Below are 21871 nucleotides of genomic sequence, written 5' to 3'. Positions count from 1 at the left end.
CTGACCAGCTGGTCTACACACAGTAAAGAGTTTAGCTAAAGCCTTTAGTTACAGGCTTTGCCCTTACCTTACGTATATACAGTCGACTCTCGTTAATACGAAGGCCTTGGGACTAAGTTTAGCTCGTATTATCTGGACCTCTCATATGCGAAAGCTGCCATCCTGCTTGACGTATGTATTAACAAGCAACCATAAGTAAAGCGTACATACATGTATAAAGCGTAAAGGCACATACATTTTGTTATATGAATTTTATTTTAAGAAATTTATGAAAGTGAGATACAGTTTAATGAATAAAGACTTGTAATAAAGAAAGTTTTAAATAAATAAAAGAAAAAATATAAAATGTAAGATCGAAGGATGCGAAATTTCCACCAGTCATGTTGATTTGGAGCAATGCCGTATGACTCGTCCCTGGCCCCGCACGCTGTGATGAGATCCTCATGTACGCATGTAACGTAAGTACATTAACAATTTAGTTGGTAACCCTCACCAGATCTGTGCTTGTTGCTCATAAAACTTGGAGGAAACCAGCTATTGGTGGTGTGGACAGCAGATCGAGGGCGAATTTTGAGTTTAGAAAGGTCTGTGGATTTAGTGAAAAAAGTATTAGCGAGGGGTGCACTTTTTTCTTCAAAACTTATGGATGTTATTTTCTTAAACATTTTGGGAATGAAAAGCACAGATTAGTTATGATTTTCTTCATGTAGAAATGTCAAAATTGGAAGGGACGATATTTTCATGTTACGGTGGGGAGCGGGTAACAATTTTTTGACGGATGGGCAGATTTTTGGGTCACGGTACACAAATTTTATTAAGTTTCCTGGGGGACTTTGGTCTTGAGGATTTTTTTTTGGGGGGGGAGGAATCAAACCACCTACATATCGTCGCACTTTTGGTGGCACTGGCTTGTGTTCACGTGGTTCGAGAGTCGCCTAAAAGAATTTCTTTGTTGGATACTGGAACTGCAAATGCCCATTGTTTGTCTCTCGCAGCACTGGACACAAATGGTGTGATTCGGTGAGGGAAAACTGCAGCGTCTGTATGCACATGAATTACTCAAGCACCTTTCAAAATTGAATGGACTGGCAGATTGACAAGTTGCCTTCAAATTTGTCAGTCCCGCCTAAATTGTGCACATTCCTATGAGGGAAAAAATGTGTAATATGAGCTTGGATGTTACGATGTTTCGGTTAAGACAAGCATGAATTGCACACCGGCTGAGTGCAAATCTATTGTTATCTTTCTATGCTTACTGAGACTCGACTGTATATATACATATACTGTACATGTATAACACTATACATAACAGGTTTTGCCCTTACCCAACGTATATTAATAAGCACTGTATGCTCAGTGCTTGTCCGAGAGCTTGTGAAAAAAACCTCATAAGCTTACTCGGGTGGGACTCGAACCCACGACCTCCTGCTTACTAGTGCAGATGTCTTTAATAACCACTTGACCACCGAGCTTGCAGGGGTCGGCTGGCTGGTCCGAATCATATGAAGCAGCGGATACTGCGAACTATTTTCAAGATGTAATTTTATACACACTATACTTTGCGCTTGTCTCAGAACTAGCGGAAACATAGACAAGCTTACTTAAGTGTGACTCAAACCCACAACCTCCTATAGATGTGTTAACATTTCCCAGGTGCAAAGTACATCTTGAAAAAGACAATCTTCTTGTACTTGCATTACCGGTGTAATGAAGAAGATGACCGTGCTCCCTTTGAACTTGTGAGAGATCTCTTGTCTTCATGGTTGGCTTCTTGATAGTTCACAGTTAACGTATGATGAGCCTGGCTCTAATGCTGTAGTTGCATGTAACGACTGTCATTGCCTTTTTACTGTACTGCCCTCCTTAAAATGTTTCTAATCTCAATTTGGCATGGAGTCAGGAAATAGCTCCGCTGTTTTAATATTTGGTCACACTGGAAGATGATGTCATTGACATGGAGTAAAACTGTGTAGTAAACAAGAAAACACAAGCTATGAATACATGTACGTGCACTACAGTATTACTACACAAACATTACACATGTATGAGTCTCTAGTCTCAAAATACACTGAGATTCATGCTAATAACTAGTCAAATGAGTACATGTGCATGTAAATACTGAGCTCACAGAGCCCTACATATGTCTTTACTTGTAACAGGCCTATAAGTGCAGAAAATAACCATACACACCCCCATGAACACGTGGATCGCTTGGTGTGTTATATGTTGTTGCATCCTTAAACAATATGTCAACATGTGGGTATATACATGTGTAAACAAGGTAAACTTGACATGAAAACCGAATGTTATAAAGGCGTCTAAACTACTTGAAACTCCTCTTGATAAGGAATAAAACTGGAATCAACTTATAGGCAATGCTTCACGAGGCGCTATATAGTAGGGCCGGCGACCATTTAGACCCGGTTTAAAAAGGGCCCCCCCCCGGTAAGCTCGCCCTGTTGCAAAAACCCCTTTCATACCGGCCTGGCTACCTGCCTGGGATGCTGGACTGGTTGTTGATGTCGAACTTCTCCATCCTGGGGTCTATTGTTTGCAAGTACTGGTACATGTAATCTATCCCAGAAGGAACCTGCTTGTGGTTTTTAATCCTTCAGCTCTATACAATGTTTACACTAATCCGCTTAGACCCCCAGTCATCTGTGGAAGCATGGTAGGGGAAGCCTTTCATCAGGGACTTTGAAATGCCAATGTGCAGACAGGCCCGATACTGGCCTGGAACAGCCTGAATACCGGCCAGGCATTATACCGGGTGGGCTACCGGGGGGGCCCTTTTCCAACCGGGTCTAAATGGTCGCCGTCCCTTAGCAAGGAGCGAGAGGAGAATTTGTGCCCTGAAAATGTGGGAAAACGATGCACAAATTCACTGTGAGAAATCCACTGTCTATGGATGACTGTAAAGCATGGTTCTCAGATTACCGGTCAAAGGAGGGCGCTATTAAGAAATACAGTGGAAGCAATGTAAACATAACCAGTATGTGTATCTCCTTTGCAAAATGGTAAATACAATCTGATTCAGGCATCACATCCCTGATGTTTTGTTTTGCTTGTAGCTGATGCAATTTGTAATGCAGCTGGGCTTGGCTTTGCTGGCTATGATGAGAATGGCAGACCAGATTGGTCAGGAGTTCAAAATGTTGATGTCATCGGATTCCAGGTAACTCAGCCAATTAGTTAAGGTTAAAAGGCCATTTTTAGAGTTTAGAAACAATACAAATAAAGTTGTTTTGTTTGAACAATCAAAACATAAGATATATTTTCTTTAATTACACCAAAATTCCAAATGTGAGGTCAAACTGTTGCTTTTGTGGAACTGATATCACTAGAATGAAGGTTTACAATTAGTATGACAGTCGAAGTTTTCTCTCTGAACAATTTTTAGTGTGTTAGCTTTTTTTACATATTGTTTTGGACGGACACAGATAGCGGTATCTGTACATCCATGTAGTCCTCTATGACAAATGTTAAAAATTAGTGTGTGTATTCTTTTGGAATGGACGGGCAGAATGGTCAGCAACATTGCATTCCATGGGACCGGTGGCAGAATGGTCAGCAATATTGCATTCCATGGTACCAGTGGCAGAATGGTCAGCAACATTGCATTCCATGGGACCAATGGCAGAATGGTCAGCAACATTGCATTCCATGGGATCAATGGCAGAATGGTCAGCAACATTGCATTCCATGGGATCAATGGCAGAATGGTCAGCAACATTGCATTCCATGGGATCAATGGCAGAATGGTCAGCAACATTGCATTCCATGGGATCAATGGCAGAATGGTCAGCAACATTGCACTTCATTGGACCAATGCCAGAATGGTCAGGGTCATTGCATTCCATTGGACCAATGGTGGAATGGTCCGGATCATTGCATTCCTTTAGACCAATTGCAGAATGGTAAGGAACATTGTTTTCCTTTGGAACAGTTGTGGAATGGCCAGGAGCCTTGCATTCCATTACACCAATGGTGGAATTGTCATAAAAATTTTATTCCATTGGACCAATGGCAGAATGGTCAATAACATTGCATTCCTTTAGACTAGTGGTGAAATGGTCAGGAACATTGCATTCGACTGGACCAATTACAGATAGAATGGACAGGGAATGGTGAGGAACTTTGCATTCCATAGGACCAGTGGTGAAATGCTCAGGAGCATTGCATTGCAATGGACCAATGATGGAATGGTCAGGAACATTACATTCCATTGGATCAATGGCCATATGGTCAGGAACATCGCACTTCATTTTACGGATGGTGGAACGGTCACGAACATTGCATTCCATACTTCTAATAGTGGAATGGTCATAACATTGCATTCCATACAGTACATTCCAAAAGCTTCTCCTGACACTCGCGAGCAACGAGCATGTTTGAGCGAGGGAATTTCTGAATGAGTACGAGGGCCCTTGCAAAATAACAAGTGACTACACTTATTCTTCTCTTCGGAAGCTCCCAGCTGAAGCTTCCTACACTGCAGAGTGCATCGAAAAAATCTTGTTTGATGCATTTAACAGCAGGACCTTGAACGAGAACAAGGTTTTGAAGAGACCTATGTCAGAAGGAACAAACCATACATCATTTCTAAGTACATGTACTACTATACCACTGCTTAAAAGTTTGGAAATTGTTGGATCTTCAGAAAACAAAAGCGGTTTCAAAGACTTTATTTGTATGACTTGCCCAAAGGCAATTAATAAATTTCGCGAGGTCAGAGATCACTGTCACATGACGGGAAAGTACCGAGGCCCCGCACACGGCAGTTGTAATTCAAAGTTAAGAGTCGTCCCAGTAGTAGTCACTAAAAAACGGCTGTCGCACGAGGCGTTTAAAAGTTGCCTATTTGAATTGGTGCAACATTTTAATAAGCAGCAATCATTCAGATCTGAGAAGCATCAGATATTCACAGCAGTGATGTAGTCGAGTACTTTTTGAGAACCAAGTTCTCTACCAAATATTTAACTAGTTAGAAGGGAACAAAGCTGAAGTACATCGGCATTTGATGGTACATGCATAAAGGTAAGATCACGAAGCAACTTTACTTTAGACCATCACTGTTTGATTAAAATTAACTTTTTAGGACAAAAGTACTCGGAAAGTACTCGGCCGAGTACTTTCCGAGTACTTTTCTCCTCAAAACTTAAATTTTACACAGTGTCTGAAGTCCAACAATTATTTTGTAATCTTACCTCTGCACATTTACCATCAAATGCCTGTGCACTCTGGCTTTATTCCCTCTTACCCAGTTCAGTATTTTGCAGAGTACGTTGGTACTTGGAAACTACTCGACTACAACACTGATTCACGGTGTCGCAAAATAAATCAAGTCTCTCGCCGCTAGATACAAAGCGTTACGTATTATCAGACAGCATTGATACGTTAGCCCACGGGCATTATTTAGCGGGCGGTAACTCGGTGTCTTTGGGTATAACTTTAAGCTCTTCGATGAAACTTCTATTTGGTTTATTTGATAAATAATATAAAGTGGGCCCCGTTTTCACGCGCTTGCCATTGACCTCATGCCTGTGCGGTTCCTTACTTTATAAACGTCCACGCTCCAAATCGGATCTGTGGCTCTTCTCACGGTGCCTCCCTCCTGCTCACCCGGGTAATGTAAATATCTAACTAATACATCTAGAGGTAATTCATGCAATTTGCTTTTAACGGGGCCGCGGGCGTTTGCCGTACTTGACCCAATTTTATTGCGTTTGCAGGCTCTTTATCAATTGAACGTGTTTTTTTCTTCATTTAGGGATTTTACGACTTGAGGCAAGCGTTTCACGTATGCAACGTTACGAATGCCTGCGTTTAACATTTTCTGCGCGTATTTATGGCCAAATGAACGCTTGGCTGAAGTTCGATTAAATCGTTCCACGATTCCCTGCGATCGATGTACTCCGGGTTTATCCACTTGAATTTCTACTTTATTTTTCGTCATCAATTTTTAAACTCGCCTTTAAATTCCGATCCCGAGTCCACCATTATAACCTTTGGCCAAGTCAGTGGCGAACGATCGTAAATTTTCTTGACGGCTTCAGACGTTTGCTCGGCCGTTTTACTGGTCAATGGCTCGGCTTCTTTATAACGAGAACCGACGTCTATGACGCATAAAGCGTATTTATAAGTGTTACGGCCCACGCGATCCCAAGGCAAGTATAAAACGTCCAATTGTTGCATGTCATAAGGACTAACATATTCTGATTGTAACGTCATTGGCCTGGGTACGTAATCTGGAGCGGGTAAATAAATTTGCCAAACTGCCTGTTTTTTTAACCAGGATCGCACGGTTGGTTTTTCTGCACCCGTTTTTGTGCCAAATGATCGACGGCACTTTCGCCTTGCCAATAGCCTTGAGAGCTGAAAAATAATTTTGGAAATTCTTGGTTCATTTAGAATATAATATAAATGGCAAGCGCATTAATGATGGTCGGAGGAGCGATAGTAAATGCATTAGCATTTACGGGTTCAAACTTTTTGTTTGTTAGTCTATCAAAGAGTAAAAAGACGAGGAAAGTAAACGTGGAACGTAAACGCGACGACCTAGCCCTGGAACAATTGGCACAAGTGAAAGAATCCTGGGAGCAAAATCGCATTCGTATGTTAGACTTTTTAAACGAACATATGAGACAAAAACGCGCGAGTCAGCAGACGTTTGTAAAAGTGGACGACGCGTTACGCGCTTATGCCGGATTGACCAGTAAAAACGACCAGAGCCGAAATTATCCAATCTCTAAGTGCCGTCCGAAGACCAGAAAATTCGCGAGTTTATATGGATTTTAGGCAGGACGGCTTTGGTAGGTCTTTCTGGTGTATCGGTACAGTTGAAATACTATTTTTAAAAGAATGGATCATCAATTATCAGACGTGAAAGCCAACCTAAGCAACATCGAGCAAATGCTCGGCGACATACGCCCAGATATCGATCTTATTGGTTACTTGGTTTTAGAGATTCAAAATTGGGCAGCAGAAATGGAATCTGAATCATTTCGCAAGAGAAATCAATTAACGCAATATGAAGACTTATTTTTCGTGGCGGGTGTATCGTTTATCACGTTTTCTTTCCTGTAAAATATTTTCCAGTAAATTAAGAATCGTCAGATATTAAGAAATTATGTCGCATCAATTCACTAAAAAATTAAACCCGAGTCGCAGACTAAAAGCGCCTTGCGTGATTAAAGGCGAAAGACTTTAAGTAACCATCATGCATAATCCGAGTACCATAGCAGCGGGCCACACGCTGAACGTAAAATTCCCCGCCTTGGGCATTGACGACGTAATCGTCCCGGGTACTGCAAAGTTGGCGCTTAAACTCGATTTAGACGGAGCATCGGATGATAATCGTACAGTGTATAGCAACGTAGTGCGAAATTTCGGAAATTTCGGAAATAAACGTCAGTTTACAATGTAATAAAATCGTCAGTTACCGAGACGCGGACGTGTTTCATAATTTCAAAGATAACTGGCTACCAATTTCACAAACTAAAAATATGGCTTATTTCGGATTAGAACGTGAAAACGTCGCAAAATCGCGCCTTGGTGCTTCCGACTAGATGCAGCCGCAAACAACGGCAAAGATAAGGCGATTGCCGATGCATTTAAAAATCGATATGCGATACCGTTAGATGCGCTGCTATAGACGGTCACGGGCCGTTTTATCCATCGGGGTTTAAAGAACCTCAGACGTATCAGTTGACTTTAACAGCAGGATAAAGTTGTCAATTCGGTAGATACCTTGACAGAATATGCAATTTCAGACCTGACCCTAGAGTATGAAGTTGCTACAAACCGAAACCTGGCAATGAGTATACGGTTTTATAATCCGCATATAACTAAAACGGTCGTCACGGTCGAAGGCAAACCAAATCAACTATACTTGCAGGGACTTTTCGAGAATCAGCATTTATCGAGATTACTTAATGTTTTGGCGACTCGGAACTGAATCGGCTCGTGCAGTTGAAAGGGCCTAAACCTGATGGGCATCGACATGGCTGACTATTGAAAAGATAAATACGGCCTGTGGCTCGATTTCAGGAGTTCCAATGGGAATTCGGCTCACGGGTCTGGTAGGCCATTAGGCGGCGGTGGTGATATATCGATTCAGATGGAGCGCGAGGCAGAGGCCGCGGGGCCTTTAATGATGTACGTCTTTTTAAAAGTCTTCATTGCGCGTTAATCGTAGGCGATACCGGGATTGGCAAAACTCTTTGGATATTAGATCTATTAGAAACCGAGTATAAATTTACGTTTGAGGCAATTATTATTATTTGTCCCACGTTATTTAAAAATAAAATCTATTTGTAGCGACTGTGGGTTCATACCGATGAAAACGTTTATTTATGCGACTTGGGTAGGGAGAACTTAGAATTAAATGAAGCGATCAATCTATACCAGAAAATTTTTGACGGAACAAATACGCTTTTTATTATCGATGATTGCGCCTTGAATCAGATTATAAAGTATAGAAAAAAATAGTAAAACGTGTGTGTTGTCTAAAATGGCCTTTAGTGGGCGCCGTTATAACGCAAAAATGTAATGCCGTTTTAAAAGACTTTTGGAGTAATATGGCTTGTGTGTCTATTTTTTACTGTGAAGATAAATCGTCTTTCGATCAAATGTTGGATGAAAACAATGCTATACCCTATGAAGAATGCGACCAATTGAAACGGCATTTAAGAAATTTGAAATATTGTAAATTGGTCATTAATACTCAGCCGCCCGTCTCGTGGTTTTTGATGTGAATAAAACTTATAAAATATTTTTAAAAATTGACAATAATTGAAATGGATAATAAAAAATGTACCCAGTGTAAGATATCACAAGAAATCTCTAATTTTCGAATTAAGTCGAATGGCGAGATAAATTTATAGTGTAATAACTGTCTCGATAAAAAGAACAGAGAGTGAAAATAAGAGACGGAAAGACACGTGTATAGAATGTGACGGCGCGGACTTTTGTCCTCATAAAAAACAGATTTGCCTGCAAAATTTGCGGCGATGCGGTTAAAATCACAATTGATCGATGGCTGAGTAACTCTAAACAGCACTACAAATAATATAATTTATTCAACCCTGAAAAATTTGTCGATCGGGAATTTCTAGAAGAAATGGTCGACGAGCATGAAGGTTGTTACTATCTCGACTGCGAGGCGAAATTACAATATATCGAGCAAAGAGATGATCAAGCGACAATCGAAAGATTACATACGGATTTTGTGCACGTGAAATGGAATTGTGCACTCGCTTGTCGAAGATGTAACTTTATGAAAAAATATAATATGGTACCCGAATCAACTGATTTATAATGCCTGCTAGCTATTAATTACTTATTGCAAACGTTGACCAAATTAAAAATCCCAAACGCGTGGAGCAGGGGAAAAAACTAGCCGAGCACAACAAGAAAATGAAGCAACAAAAAGATGAAATGAGGCGAAGCGAGTGAAACGAAACGGTTTCAGAAAACAGAAATTTGATATTAGGTGGCTTGGCAATTGCCACGCTCGCACTTTTCTTAATTTTTAAAAATATGTCAGCGCCTGCAAAAGTTCAAGTTGATCAACCACCGCCAAAAATTCAAACAACTACTGCGCCCGAAATCCTGGAATTAATTTTTAAAAGGCTATATATTAAGAATGAGTAACGCAAAAGCTTTAGACGTAAACGGCGTGGCCAATACTATTTACCACGGTGCAGAAGTCAGTTTAATTTCCATAGGATACGCCATGCCATCGAGTAAGCTGTTTAAAATCAAACCACTCGATTTGAATAAGCTATCAGTCAAAGACACGTTAAAATTGCCCGCAGTGTCAAGCGGCGCATTAGCCACGCAAGGATGGCTTGTGGCACAAGGTATATTGCCGCAGGTTTGCCTAGCACTTAAAATAAAAACTGTTTATTTTAAAGTAACAAGGGCTGAAGGTGGATTTGACCCTGAAGAAATACCCATGGAAAACAGAGGGGACTCAAGTTTAACGAATGACGACGACGACGACTTTTCTTTAGGCACGGTTGAAATCAGCAGCGAACTTGATACGACTTCAATCTCCTAGAACGGTTAAACCGAAGCTAACCTGAAACACCCAGCCCAGGTTAGAACTCAACGTGCATAAACCGATAGTTGATAACTTTTACGAAAATTATTGTAAAATGGGTAGCACCGACGTACCGAGTAGACCTAATTACGGTTTAATTGAATACCGGCCAATTAAGGGTTATTTTTCGAAGGTGCTTATAGATGGGCAACGCGGGAAGTATTATTAACGAGTTAAAAGAGCCGGGTCAATTGCTAAATTTTGAGACTGTAGCAGAACAGGCCAAAAGCCGCGGAATATTCATGAGAGATATTTTAGGATTTCGAGACTAAGGCCAAAAGATAGAACATGTGAGTCAGAGTTTAAAAACGAATCAACCAGAAAAAATCGAGCTAATGGAATTTCCCAAAGCCGCGGATCGAGTGAGCGAAATTGTAGGAGAGCTTACGAATGATAAACTATCGCAAAGGGATTTTGTAGGAGAAAGTAAACGAGTACCAACGGAGGGATTAAATCTATTAAACCAGGGCAAATTGGATCTGCTGGACGATAAAATTCAACAGGTTAAAAATGAATTGGAAGAAACGACGACCGATGCGAATGCCCGGAACTCTCGGAGCAATTAGACGATTTACAAAATCGACAGAAAAGGCCGATTAGAAGTCATTAATAGAAATACGGATAAACCCTGCACGCAAATTAATTGAATTAAAGAAACAATTACCGCTGTCATGGATTCCGATTTGACATTTGGCGAGAGAATTAGAATTTTTTTCGAGAGCAGGGTGTTATGATTGTAAGAATTTAACTGCCTTTGGGTTGGCCGTTTATTGCATCATCGCAAGTGTGGCCGCCAGCGTAAAGTCGGTAGGAACGCCTAGTCTGTAACCTGAACCCAACGCCAGCACTTTCATCAAAAGGTGGAATCGTCGATTTGATAAAACGTCAATTATGGAATTTGGCGAATGTATTGAAGAAACTCGGATTGAAAGCGCTCGCGGCATTGCCGGGAATAATCGGCAGTATTTTAGGGTGGATATTAAATGTGACGAGTAAGGCGGTCAGTTGGGTCGCGGAACACGTGTGGACTTTATTTGTAGCGGTAGGTTATTTGGTTTTGACTTTAATACAAAAACGTAGGTTAATAAATAAGTTTAGGTAAAAAAAGATTACTCCAATTCTCAAATTTGAGAAAGGGGTATATTTTTTGCTTTTATTTTTCTAAATAAATACTTCATACAGCATGAAACTGAGACCACCTACAGCAATGGCTCCTACTGTCAACGATAATTCGCTTTGCGTCTAACGGTTTCTTTTCTGGTAAAATTGGCTTTACTGTTGAAATTGGCTCAGGTAAAATTGGCAGTTCTTTTTCTGGTACTTGATCGTCTAAAACTCCACCGGAATTTAAACTCGGTCCATTAAACCTGTCTGCATGTCTTTAGTCGCGATTTGTAAATTATTATATCCTTCAAAAGTGCGGATACGTAAATCCATATCCGCAGGTACCAGATATAACCCCGGCGCTACTACCAAATTTAGAGGCGTTTTCTCGTATTGCAATGAATCTTGAAATTGCTCTGAATTCATTAGATACTCCACTATAGTAATAAACTGTCGTTGCGCGTCTAGTCCAGTGCCAGTGGCTAAAACACTCGTCTTTGTTTGTGCCTGACCTCCCAATAACGCGTATACGTAAGCTCGGCTCGATTCATTCACCTTTGTAACGCCCACGTCCGTCAACCTAGACTTTTTGGGAATAAAATCCCACCAGGTTAGAGTGATTGCGTCCGACTGTTGAATCCAAGTGACAGTATAAGTTCGCGCGTGACCAGATCCTTTTGGCGGATCAGCCCAGCCAAAGCAAATATAAATAGATCCCGCTTATTTGCCATTGGTGACGTGTAAGTCGTGCGGGTCGTAGTTTTTACCGGGGACTGGGACGTATCCAATGGTATAATAATAAAAGGCAGTTCATAGTCCATTTGATACCGTGTCCTGTGTCTGTTTATACGACTTATTCGGATCGACTCCGTATAAATTTCCGATGATCGTAATTGTTGTGCAATGCGTCAAATACGTCGTCGCTCGCAATGGCGAGTTGTAAAATATTTTCTCACGGTGTAATACACTTTGAAATTAAATAAAGCCGACATGTACGGATTGGGATCAGATAACAAGTCAAAACGCACTCCACATGCAGTCGTTGCTCAGTACATTGCGAAATTAAATTGATTTTGATAAAACGAAATCGGCTCGCTTGGCCTTTATTGAAAACGATCGATAAATGATTAAAGTTGGCTCCCATTTATTTTAGACGCGTTTAAAAAGGAGTTGTCGTTGGTTTCACGTCTCGGTAAGCGGGTGGCTGTTCTTCGTACTTTACTGACTTGTGCAAAGTTATTCGCCAAGTTTTTTCAAAAGATCTTTTTTAAAAACTGCCGCTCGTTCATTGGCTAGCGCTTCTGCTCTTTCACTGACTTGCCGTTTGAATTCTTTACTCGTCGATTTACTTTTTTTAAAAATTATGTCGTACTTGACCTAATTTTTTCTTTCATTTCGTTAAACGTTTTAACCTCAAATAAAAACAGTACAAATTCCTCTTGGGATATGTCGCCGTCTTCAATCGCGTGCGAGACGTGTTCCTCGATTGCATTTAATTTGGCATCGGCAAGTACGCGGGTTTGAACGTGTTTTTTTTTTTGTGCGCCAGTCGACGGCTGGCGTATTTTAACATCGCGTAAGCGCCAAATGCCCGATTGCGAGACCTTCCATCACTAGTCCTACGGGGCCAGTAATTACTCCTAAAATAGCGGGAATTCCTATAGCCGCGGAAGTTGTGCCTATCGCTTCTGTGCCGTACTCCACGTAATTGAGTGCAGTAAGTATTAGTTTAATTTTTTTGTAACTAACTTCATGTGCATTACGTTCTCTTTGGATTTGAGATTTAATTTATTTGATTTTTTTGTCGAGTTTGTCTCGGTTTGATACCCAGTTATCTGGATAGATAGACTCGTCGTTTGTCGTCATCTGCTTAAAATATACATTTTAAATTTTTGCGCCTAATATATTTAACTCGATAATTAATCTGTCGTTTTCATTTCGTAAGAGTCCGCCTCTATTTCTTCGCTGCAATATTCTAGGTGTTTCAAAGTCGCTACGGAAATATCGATTCGTTGAAATCAGTTGTAACAGGTCAAACGAGTGCCTGTTGTAAAAATTATAGTTTTTGTCTAATTGAGAACAATAAATGAATACGAGCCTATCCGATTCTAACGTATAGCGTCTTTCAAATAAAATGTTTTTAACTGAAATTACCTTATCGCCGTTTGAGTTATCGATGACATTTTTAATTTAAACGCCTTAGGATTTTGGCACAAATAAAAATTATGAGTCTCCTTTTTATATTAAACAGGTTTTAAAAATCTTGTTCGGAAAGTTTAAATTTATTGAGGGCATTTTCCCAGTGTTTATCCGAGACTTGAAATAAGTCTTTAGCGGTTGATTCAGCTTCCCCAGTCACGTCTTGGTATAAGACGACGATTAAGGCTTGTAGCGGTTTGCCTCTGGAAATCTTACCCGCTAAAACTCGGTTTAATTTGTATTCGATGATGCCCGCTTGATGATGCGCCAATTGAACGTTTAATTCTTTTAAAGTCTTACTCGACTTTGATTTTTGTTTTTTATAAACAAAACGCTGGTTATAGTTACCACCATTTACCGCTGTATATTTACCGTTTTCCACTTCATCTGAATAAATCTGAGCTATTATTAATTCGCAATTGCGGCAGGCAAGTTCATAATCTCTTATTATTTTTTTGTTATTCAAACGGGGTAACATCTGGCTAAAAAAATGGATTAACTTTCGTTCGTCCATGGGTAAATACTCGTTTTTATTTGTCATGGTTTTTTATTAATAGTGACGTAAAAATAGCCTCAGTTATTCCTAGGAATAACTGAGGTTGAATTCATTCATAAGTTAATTATTCAGATTAAATTCACCCTTCATTTCACGGGGGATTCAGATCCAGATTCAGATCCAGATTCAGATCCATATTCAGATTGTCCAAATCCGCTAAACGCTTGCAATGCTGACTTATTTGAAATTAGGCCGTCTTTTCTAATTATCAACATTGCCGCCGATACTTCATACCTAACACTTGCATCGCAAGAAAGCAAACCGTGAGTTCCGTAATATACGTCTTTTGGACAAATAAAAGATTGTGCGTTGCATCTCTCATTAATAAATTTCTTGATATTTGACAAGTCGATGGGCCGCTTTCGATGATCAACTAGAGAGGCATAGGGATGTATTTTAACGTACAATCGGTGCTTGTCCGTGTAAGGCGGTTTAACTACGTATTCTATCTTGTTCAAATCATCAATATCGCGACTAGCTTTACAGGCGTTTATGGTATTAGACGGGAGATTAGACCTAGTGTTGGCTAAAAAGGTAAACAGCAAAATTTGTGACCGAATATGCCCGCGGTAGGTTGTTGTAATTGATAGCAAATTTGTCGCCCTACAAATTTCCCGGCGTTTTTATCTCTAGTGCCGTATTTATAAAGCGGGTTTATGCCGTAAAGTGGTTCAATCTTCATAATCAACAGACGTTTATTTTGACCATTGTGATGATAAAAAATGGGCGAACTGCAATGTTGGCCGTCTTTAATCACAGGTTTTGAAATGATGAAATTACTCGGATCGAAAGGACCGTAAGTGACGTTGGAATCGCAGTTGTCGGTATTGAGACGCTCATAAAAACGATATATACTTGGGTTGACACGGTTACGATTTTCCGGCTTTGTCAGACATTTTTCTCATTTTTATTCAGCCGCGTTCATTAACTCGGGTGGGATTTCTACTTGTTGCTGAATGGGGCAGTGAATCGGTTTCTCGCATGTGCCGCAGCTTTTTATACTTGCCGTTTACGAGCACCACGTGATCCTTTGCTTCCAACTCGATACAATTTACGCAGCAGGTGCAGGCGGTACAACCGAAACACTCTATACAATTGCTGCACTCGTAACAGTTTTGGCAACTGTCCAAGGCACTTTTGACAGTCATAAAAATTTAAACAATATACGCAATTTATACACCTGCCGCAATCGTCGCAAGTGGAGCGGTTATTACATCTGGTGCAGTCGTTGCATTTGTGAAAATCGTGGCATTCTTAATAATCAATCTTCGTAAGAATCAATCAAGTTGATTGTGAATTTCTCGTGTCTTTGCAAAAATAACAATTCATGTTTGTTTTTTGGTTTATCAGTTTTTATATATTTGTCTCGTTTCTATTTATTTTTCAATTTTTAAATGGCGCATAAATCATCGGGAATAAATATTTCATTCGGCTTGTAAACTTGCCAGTCTTAGTCTTTCTCACTAAACAAATGCGGTGCCTTTGGTTTGCCACGTCTAGTTTTGCCTGCTCGATTGAATCTCGTTGTGATTCGTAGCCGTTGACAATTACTCACGTCGCTTGAACGGCAACTAATTTAGCGTATTCAAATTTAGTGACCAACGTTAGAGTCATTTGATTTAGAAAAATGTTGAAAAATTTATCTAATTTTTCCCGGCGCTTCACGAGTGCTGGTTTGGAAGTCCCTTATTGGGTCACAGGGTTTTGGGGAAACCCTTTCTGCGCAGCGGTGAGTGAAAATCCCTGTTGCTCTTTATCTCTCGCTTCCCTTCTACTCTATGGTTGTTAATGGTGGCAGAGCTAATTAAATCCGTCAGTGCAGGGTGTAAAACTGGAGAGCAGGTTAAAGATTTTTCCCCAGACAGTGTCTACTCAGTATTATATTAACGTGAATATACAGTATTTAGTGCTAATGGTAGTTGGCAGTGGTCACAGAATGTTACAGGTACAATTTAAATTCCTGCATACATCATGTACATAGGCTCTACTGCACTTTTAAATTATTAGCCTCATCCTATTTGAATATATTCATGTGTGAATACCCACTGTTTGCCAAGAAAAAAAAATTAAAGATGTACACACACCACAAGATCATGAGTTGTGTTTAAAAAAGGGTTACGGTTTATCTTCATTTACATTATAACTTATAATACTGTGGCAACCAAGAAATATTTTAAGTTTTACTAAAAACACAGCTGCTCTTTTATCTCATCCCACAAACTGTAACCTGCTGATATTCAAGATCATTTTGGTTCAAAGGTGTCAAGTCCGGTTCAGAGGTGTCAAGAAGTATCAGAACTCCCCTTTTTTAGGCTAATTTAGTCAGCGCTTCAGGAGAGTGACTCGAAAAGAAACGTGCCGTGGGATTGTTGCGCCCAGGCGCCCTACGTACGAGAAACATGTTGCCGTCAATTTATTCAAATTAACATTGCTGCACGACGGACACGGTGAGTGTATCCACATAGGACCTACCAAAAATCACCCATTTCATCTCCAAGGTTTTACGTTATGGTTTTCAATATTTCTATTTACAATAAATATAGGTTTCAGTCTTATTCAGAGGTAAATATTTACTTCCCTTTTTCGTGGATAGAGCACCCTGCCACAATATGCCACGTGTACAAACAGCTCGCCAGTTGCACACCAGAATTGTGGAGCGTGACCTCCATAAAATTAAGAGTGCACCCCTACAAATAAATTCCTATATACAGCATTGATAAATCCCCATACTTCACAAATATTTTAACAATACAACTCAGGCTGCACAGAAAAATGATGTTCCACGTGTCCTCTTTCATTTTCCTTTCAATTTTTAGTGGGTTGACCAAAGACGTTTTGAGAAATTCTCACCCAAAGCAGACCACTCGTAAAACGAAGGAAATTTCACTGCCCGGGAAAGTAGCCATTTGAAAATGCATCCCTCTGCAAAATGGCTCAAATAGTGCCACTTTCGGACCCGATTGCATCCAAATTGCTCAGAATTGGAAGCCCCGAGTCCGGCCCAGAGGTTCATTGCACTAATTCTTCAATTCCCCACTTCAATCTGGAGACTCTCTAAAGACTCTCTTATATATAGAATATTTTGCGTGTATAACTTTTATTAATGAGCTTGGCGGACATATTTCCAGCCTAAATACGAGGGTGCACCCTAACAAATGCGAGATGGTCAGTTCTCCATCTTGCGCCGCTGCGTGGCGCTACACAATCTTTGATAAAATGTATATTAAATACCCATCGCCAGCGCTGGCCCTATTTCTCCTGATAGGATTCATCAGTTTAACTCATTTTTTGACCCAAAAAGTAAATGAATAAAACTGAGGCCTTGTTTGCGAGAGGGGGAGTTTGAGTTGTCATTGAGGATTTATAAAATATGTTGCAGTGGATTTGGGGTGAGGGGGAAGCATTTCAATCTTAAAGTGACTTAGATGAGAAGGGATCGTCCGAACATCAGAATGGGCAAGTACAGGAGCTGGGTATACGTTCCTTCATAACAGATAAGGTTTTGAGTTCGACCGAAAATTGCAGTTCGCCTTTTGGAAAACGGTATACCTACTGGTTTAGACGGACTGATTTGTCGTATATATATCTATAATCACAACCAATCGATTCCAAAATTATGCATCAAGGAACTCAAGACGCAGTTTGTATTGTTTCGTTCCACGTTTTAGCACGGGGAAGGGAAACATGGTTTTGGTGATATCTTCACGCATTTTTCGAAAGTTGTGTCATTAGTCTGTAGGCATTGCCTATTGAGGCACCAGTTCTCGGACTGCGCGTCCAAAATATATACTTACAGATCTACGTCACAAGTAAACGCATCATGCAGTCTGTACATGTAGTGTATAATCTATACACGTGTGTGGGTTTACACACGCGGCATTCACCACAACTTCTTAGATGTGAACCACGCTCGACATTTTGTTTTCTCATTGTTGGGTATTGCAGCAGAAAGCCTCAACGATGTAAGCCTAAATTGTTAAGTGACTGATTTGGAGCTGCTGGTGATAGCCTATAATCTTGGCAGAGTCGTGAGTTAATCTTTCTGGTACTAAACTTTATAAGTGTGATTATTTTGCTGTGATTTTCTGCCAAAGTGTTGGCGGTTTTCTAACGATGTGCAATGCTGGGTCAATTTAAGTTGCATATTGTATCCATGTCTTAGTATAACACACGGATATTTCAGAATGTTGTCAGAAACGTTGTTTTGACAAGCTATATTGATTGATTTATATCACAGATTAAACAGAGTCAACATCCCTCGGTGACAGGCGAACTTGTTTTGCAAGTGTGTTATTTTGGGGGTGTCAGTGACCACAGATCTAGGCTTATCGGCAGTCGCGCAGAAACTGCAACTAGTAATGTACATATATTAAAATAAAAACAACGCGGCCGTCTGTTCTGGTTTGCAGTACGGCATGTACAGGGAGGCACCGCACACATGCACGGAGGTACAAGTTTGTCACTCGCTCGTAACGCGAGAGATACGGAACGAGCGAACTTCACTCATTTACTGCTTGCAAAATCGCGAGGATTTACCAAGGTCCCTCACTCGTTACTCGCGAGTTCATCGAGGCCCCTTGCGAGTTTTCGGAGTAACTTTCAGCTGTACTGTAGGTCTAATGGGGGAATGATCATTAACATTGCATTCCATTTAACCAATCCTGGAATGTTCAGAAACATAGCATTCCATTGTACCAATGGGGGAACTGTCAAGAATATTCCATTCCATAGATAGTGGAACGTTCAGGAAAGTTGCATTCCATTAGACTCCATGTATTCCCACAACCCGTCATGATATGTTGGCTCACTGCAAATCTGTGCCTGTTATCTGTCAGGAAACATGGAGTCTTTGGTGATAATACATGTCATTCGAGGGTAGTTTATGTTATTTGTGACTGTTAATAGGTAATAGTGGTTGTGATTTGATACATCGTATTATGTTAACCACTTCGTGCCGGGGCATTTTTCAATGTTGATGATGCTGGGCTAGCATTACTATGATTTTTTTCCGTTTTCAAAATCCTTCAAAAATTCATCATTTCATTTAACGGTCGTTTATAGCCACACGAAGTAATCTTCAGGCACTACTCTAAGTTGATGGGTGACCTTCATTGACGCCGGAGTATGTCAGCCAGGCCTGCAGCCTTGTAAACAGAGCCCAGATTGTGCGGTGTTATATAACTATCTTTTGTTCACGAACCTGGCTCAGTGCACTGCTGACCTCTTTTCAATAGGGGCCAAATTAGCGTGCAGCAGTGCTGTATGGCTCATCGCTGCGGTGGTGGAGCGCTTTTGTCCCCGGTGGTAATCCGCTTGCTCTCAATGCCCCAAACCCTGGTATAGGGTTGCAAAAAAGGCTGGATTATGGCCACTTTTGAGAGTGAAAAATGCCAGTAATGCCCAGCAGCCTGGTCTTTTGTTCGGAGTACGGTCTTTTGTTACAGGGCCCTGTTTCCTTTGTCCGAGTTCGGAGACCCCGGCCACCCATATAAACCATATGTCTCCGATACCGGAGTCCCCAGCAGGAAGTGGTCAACGCCTACGGCTGTCACAGCAAATGGCACGGCATGAGTGAAAGTGCCACCACAAAGGCCGATTTGTCACGGCTTATGTAACTGTGTCATAGTAAAAGTACATACATGGACATCATGGCAAAGCACATTTCTGACTTGAATTATTTTCAGTTTTTCCTCTTGTGATGTCCAGCTAAAGTACTTCATTTTGCCAAGTTTAATCCATGTGCTAGATGGGATAAAATCAACCTTTCAGAGGATAAATACGGTCTGTGAAACTTCGTATGGGTACACCAACCCCTTCCTGACCAGAAAATGTACATGTAGTCATGCTAACTAGTATCACTTCTTTCTTTTGGTCAGTGGGCAAGATGGCTCGAAGTGGGCAAACATCATTGATACAGGTTATTTTTTCAAGTAACTTGAGGTAAACCTTAAATGGGTTGACATCTTATTAGACAGGCTCGCAATTAGAACATTAATTTTCTGCTTAGTTGGTCCTGTGACTTAGGCTCATTTCACAGGCTCGGTAGACAGGCTCCCAATTAGAACATTAATTTTTTGTGAAGATGGTCTCGTGACTTAGGCATGCTTCACTGGCTTGGTGCAGCCAAAGGTGCGGTGGGCTGAATTGTACAATACTTTTTATATATGTACCGATATGCGTATCATCAATGTTAAAGGTACATGTATAAGGTATGTCATTACTGGCATACATATTGCACTTTTGAATGTACCTCAGGGGTTGCCATGTACATGTACGTGTATATGTATTAGCATGACTAGACACCGTGACTTTTCGTACATGGACCTAGCACAAATGCCCATGTCTTAGCCCAGCATGCCCATTTAGCACAAGTTCATAATGAAGTGTACATACCGGTATAGACCAGCACTTGGCCTGCTTATAGCAGTAATAGAAGTCATGCTTAATTCTTTAGTGTTTGGGGTAACATAGTGGGCCTGTTTGCTCTTTTGATGCTGGCACCATAGGCTGGCAGCTTGAACAGTTGAGTCAGAATTGCGTGCAATGCAGCTTTTGAAATATTGTCCAATCGCATGGTATAAGAGCTGACGCAGCACGCACAAAAAGATGTGGGAATCACTGAACTGGCTATATTAAGCTACCATATCGAGGCTCTGCATGCCTATGGCAGCAGCGTTCAAAGAGTGAATACCCTGTTTGTTTTACATTAGTAAAATTAGTAAAATCATTAGTAGTGATGATGAATCCAACTCAAGTCAAGACATATGCTTGATTAACACCTGCTCCTTTTGAAAAGTTTTTCACTTTCTCAGTTTGGACAAAATGTTACTGCGTTCAGTTTGTGTTCACAAACTGAATGCCGTAAACCACTGTCGTATAGAGTAAAAAGGGAACCTGCCCATGGTTGTGGATGCAGTTTTACACTGAAACATTTTGTACATACAGTCTCTGAACAGGTTCTGTGTTGGTGTGTTCTAATCCATAGACTGGCTCAAAGTCACTATTTGCATCAATCGGGGTAGTTTGCTATTCCTGAGATTTTTGCTATAGGTTGAAAATTTGCTTTGGCTGATAGTATTTTTCTGTGCCAAAAGTGCTTTTGCCGTGGTGCTTTTGTGGTTGTGAATTTGTTGTAAATTTAGCCTTTACTGGGTGAATTTGCATTTGCCGCAACAGTTGTTGGCCACCATAAACGTGGGTGCACTCGTACATACATTTATTTTAGTGGCATTGTTGACAAAACTGACAATGTAAGCTATGATTAGATTTCAGAAAGAATGTTGCATATTTTCCAAGCCTGCTTCACCATTTACAGGCCCTAGTCTGAGTTGTATCCGAGATTAAAAATTTAATATCTAATAGGTAAACTGGTACAGAATTTTGGGGGGAAACCCGACAGAGCTACAATGCACAATGCAAAGTATTCTACTTGTTAACATCCCAACATCAGGAGTTTTTCATGTGTACAATATGGCAGCACATACATGTATTTACAGTTGCAAACAGATGACTCTAAATAAACAAGTAATATGCCATTTCTGATGTAAAATCTGTCAGAAATTTTGAGATGTACTCATGCATTCTTTTTTTTTTCTACTCTGTTACAGTCAAACCTCGTAAATAACAGCAACTGCTAATATAACAGTACAATAAGTTCTAAATTCTTTGCTCTTCATTGTTTTCACTTTTGATAATAAAAGTTCCTGCTCTAACAAGGTTATCTGCAAAGTGCAAGGAACCTCTTATTAATGGAGTTTGACTGTACATGGACAAACATATGCCCAACTGCAGTTTATCCTGCTGTGAGCATTCCATTAGTAACACCGTATTTTTGCATAAGGCAGGCGTTCAATATTCACAAACAGCATATTCCCAACAGAATGCAGTACGGTGCATTCCAAAGGAAA

At 40.5% G+C, this 21871-nt stretch overlaps 1 protein-coding gene across 1 annotated transcript in view; it reads left to right on the top strand.

Moving 5' to 3' along the window:
- Positions 1–21871, top strand: part of LOC110987388 (membrane-bound glycerophospholipid O-acyltransferase 2-like) — a 59906-nt gene that overhangs the window by 25203 nt on the left and 12832 nt on the right. The window contains exon 9 of the mRNA XM_022250082.2: positions 3072–3175. Coding sequence (XP_022105774.1) covers positions 3072–3175 — 104 coding nt within the window. The remainder of the gene's footprint in view (positions 1–3071; positions 3176–21871) is intronic.

This window comes from Acanthaster planci, linkage group LG02 (assembly GCF_054643075.1).
Source record: "Acanthaster planci isolate LZ-2023a linkage group LG02, COTS_SCS, whole genome shotgun sequence".
NCBI lineage: Eukaryota > Metazoa > Echinodermata > Asteroidea > Valvatida > Acanthasteridae > Acanthaster > Acanthaster planci.
This window is presented reverse-complemented; position numbering and strand designations above follow the sequence as displayed.